The sequence below is a fragment of the Alnus glutinosa genome, chromosome 3 (genome assembly GCF_958979055.1).
Source record: "Alnus glutinosa chromosome 3, dhAlnGlut1.1, whole genome shotgun sequence".
NCBI lineage: Eukaryota > Viridiplantae > Streptophyta > Magnoliopsida > Fagales > Betulaceae > Alnus > Alnus glutinosa.
Window position 1 is genome coordinate 5,938,108 of NC_084888.1, and position 10,124 is coordinate 5,948,231.

Below are 10,124 nucleotides of genomic sequence, written 5' to 3' on the forward strand. Positions count from 1 at the left end.
ACTCTTTATTACAGGCTCTCTCTCTCTTTAATTTATAATTTAAATTAACTTTTACATATTTGAGGGTGTATATATTTATGTCAATAAAATAAAATTTAGACTACAAAATAATTTATCTCAATTTCACTTAAAATACTCATGGAATATGCAATATTTACATGCATAGTGATTTGTTTACCTAGTAAGATAACAATATCTTCAAGAATATGATTTTTTTTTTTTATCACATATTTGTAATACATTAACATGTTTATATATGTATATAAATAGGTTCCAATCCCGAAGTAGTAGTTTTGGTTGATCGTTAATAATTGGCACGTGTTCACCAAAGATGTAATAAAAACAAGTATAAGATTAAGGTCAGTTAATTAATGATTGTGGACGCAAAGTCTATTTTTGATCAACAATTAATTAAATCCATCGGGCATGCACGGGATTTGGAGGAAGCTGGCCCAGCTTGGGCGGGAACTTCCCGCCAACCAGGGGCCGTCCAACACACGCGCGCCACACCTCGTCTTACACTTGCCCAACCCCCAGGCCCCATGAAAACGAGAAGAGGAAACTAGCTTCCTTCAACGGTCACAACACGGCGTTTTTTTCATGTCCAGCTACAAACGACAAAGTAGCGAGAGAAAAAGAAAAGAACAAATAATAATAATAATATAAAGAGAGAGAGAGAGAGAGGAAAAGAAAGGAAAGCTTCCACTCTGAGCGATATTTCTCATCCATCACATTTCCTCTTCTTCCTCGGCTTCTCTCTCTATCTTTCTCTTGAAACCCTAACTTTCTTCTTCAAGACTGTGGAAGAGAAAATCGAGAATGGATTTTCAGAGTGTTATATGTGTAGTGGGAGTTGTATTGGTGTTGAGTGCGTCTCTGGGATCAGCGGGAGACATAGTTCATCATGACGAGGACACTCCTCGGCGGCCTGGCTGCGACAACAACTTTGTGCTGGTACGAAACGAAGAAAGCCCTAAGTTCTAGTTGTTTTGTTGAATTTCGTGTGTTTTATCGTTTTTTTGTCTATCTCGGACTTACTGTTTGGACGATGAGAAAACGGAGGGAAAGTACGGAACAGTAGAGATTCGAACCAAGAAGAATTTTTTTTTTTTTAATTATGTGTTGGAAGACGAAGACTACAATTCAAATTGGTTCAATATTTGGTTGATTCGGTTTTTTTTTTTTTTTTTTGTCACTTCACTTTCTGGCTGTTTGTGTAGTTGTTGAAAACTGGGAAAAAGCGGAGAAAAGGAAGGAAATGAGAAATTATTCTTTGGTTTATTTCAATTTGGATTTTGGGAAATGAAATGCTCGCTTCAGTTCATATGAGTTGTTGGACGAGGCCTGGTGGATGGGTAGATGGGGAAAAGAAGAGAGAAATGAAGCGATGAATTCCTTTGGTTGTGTGGTTTATGTTGTTTTGGGTGCTGGAAAATCAAAATTCAGATTCAATTCCAGCAAAATAGTTATATGAGCTCAATTGAGCGGAATTTTCGGTTTCTGAATACAAAATAGTGAGAAAAAAAAAAGAAAAAAAAGAGAGATCTTGACACACGCGGGACATCTATACATATTTCCCAACGCTTGTGCAACCGACATACATAAATAGACACATGTTGCATTTTTGGCAGCCGATCAAAACCTTATCTTCCTGCAATTTGTTTGCGTTTTCTTTTTGGCTGCTGCTTCTTTTATCTTGTACCCCAATTGGTTCATGAAAAGGGGCAAAAGTAATGGTTTAGATGTCTCAAGGATCAAAATAGTCATATTGAGCTAAATTGAGCGGAATTTCTGGTTTTCTGAATACAAAATAGTGAAAAAGAAGAAGAGATTTTGACACATACACGGGACATCTATACATATATACTAAAAGTTTGTGCGACTTACATAAATAGATATATGTTGTATTTTTGGCAGCTGATCAGAACCTTATCTTCCTGCAATTTGTTTGCGTTTTCTTTTTTGCTGCTTCTTCTTTTCTCTTGCACCCAAATTGGTTCATGAAAAAGGGGCAAAAGTAATGGTTTAGATGTCTCAAGAATTGGAAAGTTTTCTTGAGTTAAAAAAATAAAGAAAAGAAGAAGAAGAAGAAAAAACATTGTATTAGAAGACTTTCCGAGGTTTCAATGGTGAATACTTATCAAGAAAAAATTTATTCCTCTACAAAAACTAGGAGCCTTACTTTTGTTTAAAGTTTAGATTGTTTGCTCGGTGGGGTTTGAGTATTTGACCCCTCTCCCATACAGCTTATTCATGTTAATTTTATTTTTGATTAGTTACTCATGTTAATTTTTTATTGTGAAATGCTTCTTTCAAAACACACTGAATTTTAAACTTCAAGCTCTCTCTTTAAAGTTTTGATTTGCTAGAAACTCAAAGAAAAAGTATAACCTTATTTTCTGTTCTTTTGTTCTGGCGGAAGCAAAAGAAATCTAGTTACTAAAGAAAAAGGGGAAGCAAAAAATTCACTCAACTAACTCTTGTATTGATGTACAGCTTTTGATTGACTTCTACGGAGTTTCCTGTTTTTATGAACCAAACATTACCATTCAAAATTTCATTTCATTACTCTGTTTCTTGGCAATGAAACTGAGACTAAGCTTGTCATGCACATAGTGCTTCAATCTTTACTCTCTCTTTTTGTCAAACATAAATGATTAAGACTCTGAGATAACAAGCTTGATCAAATTTTGTTTCATAGGTAAAAGTCCCAACTTGGATAAACGGTGTAGAAGACACAGAGTACGTTGGCGTTGGTGCTCGATTTGGCCTTACCTTGGAATCAAAGGAAAGGCGTGCCAATCATACTATAGTTGCTCTAGCCGATCCTCCTGATTGTTGTAGCATACCCAAAAAAAATGTATTCTTACTCTGAACCATCTACATGATGTTCCTCAATTTGATTCTAACATAGACAAGTTGATTCACATGTGAACCATGATTGATAGCTGTAGGATGATACTTTTATTTATGGATTCATAATATGGAGTGCCTTGCCTTCTTGTAGCTTACAGGGGAGGTCATACTGGTGCACCGAGGAAACTGCAGTTTCACAAATAAGGCAAATTTTGCTGAATCTGCTGGTGCTTCAGCCATCCTCATAATAAACAACCGTACTGGTATATGCATATAAATCTTCTGTTTTTTTTCTTACAGTTTTTGAACTTGTGGTCCATCTCACTTTTCTAGCTTAATCAAAGACGCCTCATCTCGAATATTACTTAGCCAGCTGTTAGATTCCTTAAAACTTAAAGGCCTTCTTTTTAAGGAAAACTAATAGTTCATATTGTCCAAAATATGGAAGAAAGAGGTGTTTCCACGACTCTACCACCCAGTTAATTTTGTTCTGCTTAATCCCTATTCTATGGCCACAGGCTAAGGAATGAGAAACCTTTCTCTTGTTACATGAATCCAATTTTCGAACCATATATTCACAGAAGGAGGAAGGCATTCGGAATAAGAAATGTGCAAGTATTTATGCAGTTGCATATTGGAGTCCATTAACAGATTTTGGGGTCCAAACTTTGTCCAGTGAACCTTCTTATTATTTTTGTCATTATAGCTGAAACTATAGTCAACCTCCTTGTCAACATGATCTTCAAGGAAAAAAAAAAAAGGTTGTCATATGGAAGGATTGTGATTTTGCATAAGCCAACAGTACACTTCACTTCTACTTGCACCTGATTTCTTCTCTTTATCATAGCTTAATGGTGTCGATCTGAGCAACATATGTGAGGTAATCACAAAGAAAGCTTCTTCATATGAATCAAAGAATAATAAGTTATGGTGTCTTTGAAGATGTAACGAAATGCAGCCAAGATGATTCACAAGTCAATAGACTGGTGTGTTCTATGCTTCTATAGTAAGATATAAAAGGATTCCAAATCTAATAGCAATGAGTGTGAAACATTCAGCTGCACAGTGATAATGTTTTCTCCCAAAAGCAGTTCAGTGCCCGAATAAGAAAGTGCTCATCTGTAAGATATTTGTCTTTAAAAGATTCCTTGTTTATATGATCTAGATACTCTATCTTGTTTCATGTTAGGGTTGTCCTGTCCTTTATATCATGGGAATTATATATATAGAAAATGCAAAATGATTAGTGTTAATTGGTATTGGGTTTAACTCCAGTATTTCTATTGGATGATTAAAAAAACATCTTTTGTGATCAAATCAAATGCATATTATATCCGATTAGTGATAGGAATAAATAATGTCACTAATCATTGCTGAAAAAGATGATCAGTTGTAAGAGGAAGCAATGTTCAGTAGCAATTACTGAAAAGGGAATCATCACTGTAATGCCTGCTCCTAATTGTAATTAACAATTTTCATAATGACCATATTGAACCATTCTTTTGTAAGAAATATGCTTTTTATTCTGCAGAACTTTTCAAGATGGTTTGTGAAGACGGTGAAACCGATCCACAAATACTTATACCAGTGGTTATGCTTCCACAAAATGCTGGTGCAAAATTGGAAAAATATTTGTGGAACTCCACAGGTATGCCTTTATTTTTCATGTATTCATCAAACTTAATTTGACAACTGGCTATACCTTCCCGTGCCTTGGAAGTTTTATCCTTTGAATATTTTCCTTGCTTGGTAGCACTTGATCTAGCATTTTGATTTCTTTGGTATGCACTTTTGCATGCACGGTTGTCTTTTTTCAGTGTCTGTGCAGCTATACTCTCCACTGCGTCCACTGGTTGACATTGCAGAGGTGTTTTTATGGCTTATGGCTGTTGGTACCATCTTATGTGCCTCGTATTGGTCTGCATGGAGTGCTAGGGAAGCAGCTATTGAGCAGGACAAGCTATTAAAGGTTATCTTCTGGTTTTCCAGATCTTCTTTATTTGGTATTTTTGGAGGCTTTTCTTTTGTTGGGCTTCAGTCCTTACTGAATTAGTGACTTATTCTTTGAATTGATATACAAATTTGTGCTGTGATTGCAGGATGGTTCAGATGAAATCCTAAGTTTGGAAGGTATTGGTTCTAGTGGCTTTGTCGATGTCAATATAACAGCAGCAGTTCTCTTCGTTGTGATTGCTTCATGTTTCCTGGTTATGCTTTACAAACTTATGTCGACATGGTTTATTGAGCTTCTGGTGGTTCTATTTTGCATTGGTGGGATGGAGGTTCGAATGTCTTCTCTCTTATTTGTGCTTGGTTCACTATAGCCAAATTCTGAGCATTTATTTTCTAGAAACCAAATTATGAGCAATTCTTTACTTGAGCAGATTTTATTTGTTACTTCTTGTGTTTATTCCATCATTACCTGCAAAAGCTTGGTATTTTTGCTTAACCTTTTAATCTCTTTTTCCTACATTTTGGGTCTGCAGCCCTCCTTGCATCAATGGATACGGTCAATTTTGTCTGAATATTTTATTTCTTGGCGAAACCTCTAGTTTGGTTTGTGTGATTTAAGTTCTTGAGGCATAAGTGAGCCTGTGGGGATTAATTTATTTCATGTAAATCTCTCACTTAACGCTACAAGCCTCCGAGATTAGGTCTTAAAGGTTTTTTTTTCTTATTCATCATGAGGTGATTCCGAAGTCTTTAGCTTCATGAATTTTTAAAGAAGATTAGCTGTATAGAAATGATTGCATAGAAAAATATATGTAAAGCCTTAGGATTGCTGAGTGTGTTTCTTGAATTCAATTAGCATATCATTCTGGACATTCTTTGGCAATATGTGCTGAACCTTGTAGCCTCTTTGTTCTTTCAGGGCCTGCAGACCTGCTTGGTAGCTTTGTTATCATGGTAAATATCTTCTTCCTCCTTTTCTGTTTTAGGACGGCAAAAATCCTATTTTAGGGTTTAAGCAATGGAAGTATAGAAGGTTGGGCAAATTGTTTTGATTGCCTTCTTTCCTATTGACATAGCTGTAGATGAATATGCATATATGTATATATATGTTTAGAAGCACAGTCAAAGGTTAATGATACTAGTATGAGAATTAAATGCAAGTGTCATTATCTTTTAAAGGATAAGAGGAAAAGATCTTGTTGGAAAGTGGGCTGGTGTTTTATGTTCTTTTTATAATATTTTGTCAGTAGATCTTCCATAACAGGAACTGACAACTAAACAATTATAGTTTCAGACGGTTTGAACATTATGGACAGTCATTTGTTAAAGTGCCCTTCTTTGGAGCTGTGTCATGTCTGACACTGGCCATTTCTCCCTTCTGCATGGCATTTGCTGTTGTTTGGGCTGTCTACCGCAAGGTCTCATTCGCTTGGATTGGTCAAGATATCCTTGTAAGAAGTTTCTATTAATTTCCCTTTTTATATTGTTGCAATTCTCCCATTCATCGTTTAGCTTCATTATAGTTTGTGAACGAATAGGGAGGGCCAACTGGTGAAATAGTAACTTCCTTTTTTTTCCACGTCAAATCAGGGTATTGTGCTAATAATCACCGTTCTTCAAATAGTTCGTGTCCCGAATCTCAAGGTGATGATTTAAACTCTTCTGGCTAACTGGTTACAGAAATATGTAGGTTTTGCTATTGCATGATCATTATCATATAATTTTTGTTGACATATGCAAGAATATCATAAACTCTTTTACTTGTTTGACATATGCAGTAATATCCTTGTACTCTTTGTTAACGCCTTACTCAGGCTTAAAGCTGTGAACCTCAACTTGCTCTTCATTGATACCCTAGTAGTCTTTCATGGTAACACATCATGCTTTTATTTTAGGGTCTTTGAGTACTCTGCCTGTCAAGCTCATCTGATTTTAATTGTATGATTTTTATGGGATTATTCTGTTTGTTGAGAGGATAACACAGGCCAAAATGGGAATTCATGCACTCAAAGAATTTAATGGGTTGGGTGGTGTTGCATGTGTAGAAGAATGGGGACTCAATAGACTATCTTCTACTTTATTGTGAGATCGCAAGTGCTCTTTGTGATACTATCTTCAGCAGTGTAGGGCTGATTTGGGTTATGCCTAGAAGGGTGGTAGATCTCTTTGCCTGCTGGAGAGTGCCAAGGGGTAGGTTTCAGCTTGATGCAGTTTGGAAGATTCTGCCTTGCCTAATGTGGTGTTTATGGAGGGAAAGAAACGATCGTAGCTTGGAGGACCATGAGAGGACCTTAGTGGAATTAAAGAATTTATTCTTTAGGACTCCCTTTTTTTGGGCTGCTGCCTCCGATTGTAGTTTTTTGAACTTTTATGCTTTCTTAGATGTCTTCTCTGCTACTTGTTAGGCTTCTCTCTTGTATACTTTATGTGTACTTGGGTTGCGCCTTTCCGGTCTTTAATGAATTTGCAATTATTTATCAAAAAAAAAATTAATGAAACATAAATCATGCAGCTAATACATACAATGAGGAAAAAATTGTTAGTTCAATGAAATGATATGATGCTGTTAGTTGTATGATTTTTCCCCCTTTTTCCTTTGAAGAAGTATTAACATGATGATCATCTCAATATGTTGAGACTATATTTTAAATTTTGGGTTGTGTTTATATGTTAGCAGATTCAGCAATGTAAATTTGGTTATTTTGTTGAAGTGTCTAAATTACCTCAGGTTACTATGACTATTATTAGTTGGCAAGTAAACAAGCAATTCAGTTTTAATGGGACATTTGGAGATGATACTTAAATGATCTCTCCTTGTTCTATATGCATCAGGTTGGAACAGTCCTTCTCAGTTGTGCCTTCCTGTACGACATCTTTTGGGTATTTGTTTCTAAATGGTGGTTCCATGAGAGTGTGATGATAGTGGTGAGTAAATCAAATAGTATTTTTCCTTCTCACTACCACTATACTAAAAGTTGATGAGACCTGTACCATCAAATGAAATAGTAACTTCAATTTTTCGTACTTCCTTTTCTGTACAGGTAGCTCGTGGTGATAAGAGTAGAGAGGATGGTATCCCAATGCTACTAAAAATCCCACGGATGTTTGATCCGTGGGGTGGCTACAGTATCATTGGATTTGGTGACATTATCTTACCGGGACTGCTAGTAGCATTTTCATTAAGGTTCAAGCTATGAAGCCATATATAACTTTTTTTTTTATTATTTGTGAGTTATACACATCGAATGGGTCTTGAACCCACAACCTCACTCTCTATTCCATTTTTTTATGGGGAGAGGAAGTGTCGTTCGAGCCAGAGCTCATTGGCTGAAGCTACAAACATTACAGTTCCTTTAAATCCCTTTGAATTGGATTTTGAGCACCATTATATCTGAAATTTTGTTTCTGCATTTCTATTGATTCCAAAATTTTCGTAACCTTTAAAGTGTATTTTAGGATCAAAATGACAACGATGTGAACACATTGACTTCTAAAGTGACGTGTTAATGGTCTATGATCATATATAAGGCTACTCGTGGAACCTTTTAAATTTTTCTTCAACTATATATTTTAGTGGTCTTGTATGTATGAATACTTAATTCTTTTTTATGTTTTAATCGGAGGGACTAGGGAGAAACAGTTTGCGCTATCTGACACGTTTAGAAATCTACTAATTGTTTGGGTAAATTTAACAGGTATGATTGGTTGACAAAGAAGAATCTTCGAGCAGGCTACTTCGTCTGGGCAATGACTGCTTATGGTTTAGGTATGAGTTGCTAAATCTGGAACCATTTTCCACTTGGACATTGAAAAAATATCTTAATGGGGTAGTTCTCAAAAGTTTAGGCAACTGATTAAACTGTGTGTGTGGGTGTGCATGTGTTTTTGTGGAAAATCCATGAAAATGAAAAGTTCAATGAGATCAATACAATTTGCTGCATGTATATGCTATTTCAACTAGTATCCTAGAATTTACTGGACTGAAAGGAAATATAGTTCTAGTAATTTATAAGATAATAACGAGTTCCATGGCAAAATGCTCGGCCTCCACTTCTGCACAGCTTAGATGCATGTCAGAATTAAAAAAATAAAAAATAAAATGTGAATCTTGGGTAGATCTCAGAATCAAATGACGGCAGTTGATGGGCATTTGCGAGTTTCTAATATGATAATCACTGAACAGGAGAAAATGTTACTGCCCTTCCATACTACGATATTGCTTCCTTTCATCTCAAATTACTTTTTTTGTGTCAATTTTATTGGTGACAAGAGTAGTGATTTGAAACTACTTGTTTGCCAGTTAATACTTATTTATGTGAAGGGAATTGGAGTAACTTACTATGACGTGTAAGGAGAATATTCTTGTTACATATTAAAGGTAAGAAATTACCCTGCAAAAGATTTAGAACTGCGAGAGGAAGAAAAAGGCAGTGAAGGGAAAGTTCCTTTTGGGCTAAGAGCCTAAAAACCATATCTAATTGTTGCAAACCTCAAAGTTGCTGTCTGCCACTTTTAGATATATGATGTATCTATATACTAATTGTAGAAGAGTATTTTAATGTCAAGAAGCCCTCAAGTAACATTGAACATTAGTTTTCTTCATTGATTTTGTTGATCACACCACTGGCTTTAATGCAATTTTACCATACAGGTCTCCTTGTCACATACGTGGCTTTGAACTTGATGGATGGGCACGGGCAACCGGCTTTGCTTTACATTGTTCCATTCACACTTGGTAAGTTGCAATAACTCAGGGAAAGCGCAATCAAGTGTAAAATATGATATGTATTAGCCGTTTCTTTTACTCTTAATTCTTTGGTTTCATGGATGCACCCCAGGAACTCTTTTGACATTGGGAAAGAGGAGAGGTGATCTTAAAATTCTGTGGACAAGAGGAGAACCAGTGAGGCCTTGCTCACACATCCAACTCCAACCTTCGCAATAATAGGAACGCCAGGAATCAACACTTACTACAACTGTCCGACAGTTTTAGCTATATTAGTAAACAAAGGAACTCAGGAACCCTACCTCTGTAAGTTGTAGGATAGAATGTAACATTTTTAGTATTACTATTAAATCTTTAAAGATCAGCTCTTACCAGAAGCCATCTTAAATCAGTAATTCCAATTAGATTTCAGCATTTAACTTTGTATGCATACTCGATTGTTGTAAAATGAATAGAAAATTTGCTTTCAGTTGGGATAGGGGAGGATTTGAGGTTGATTGGTTTTTTTTTTTTCTGAAGAATTGAATCAATCCAATTAAAAGACACAACACACGGAAAAAAGATTATTAGATCCAGTTCAGGCTGATTG

The 10,124-nt window shown here is 35.8% G+C and overlaps 1 protein-coding gene across 1 annotated transcript; it reads left to right on the forward strand.

Moving 5' to 3' along the window:
- Nucleotides 1-690: 690 nt before the first annotated feature.
- Nucleotides 691-10,004, forward strand: LOC133864826 (signal peptide peptidase-like 4). Its single transcript, XM_062301248.1, has 14 exons — nucleotides 691-954; nucleotides 2,702-2,860; nucleotides 3,008-3,119; nucleotides 4,388-4,504; nucleotides 4,674-4,825; nucleotides 4,956-5,138; nucleotides 5,729-5,763; nucleotides 6,098-6,260; nucleotides 6,400-6,453; nucleotides 7,642-7,734; nucleotides 7,851-7,993; nucleotides 8,505-8,575; nucleotides 9,461-9,544; nucleotides 9,648-10,004. The coding sequence occupies exons 1-14, from the start codon at nucleotides 820-822 to the stop codon at nucleotides 9,752-9,754; spliced, it is 1,608 nt and encodes a 535-aa protein (XP_062157232.1). The 5' UTR covers nucleotides 691-819; the 3' UTR covers nucleotides 9,755-10,004.
- The last annotated feature ends 120 nt before the right edge of the window (nucleotides 10,005-10,124 follow it).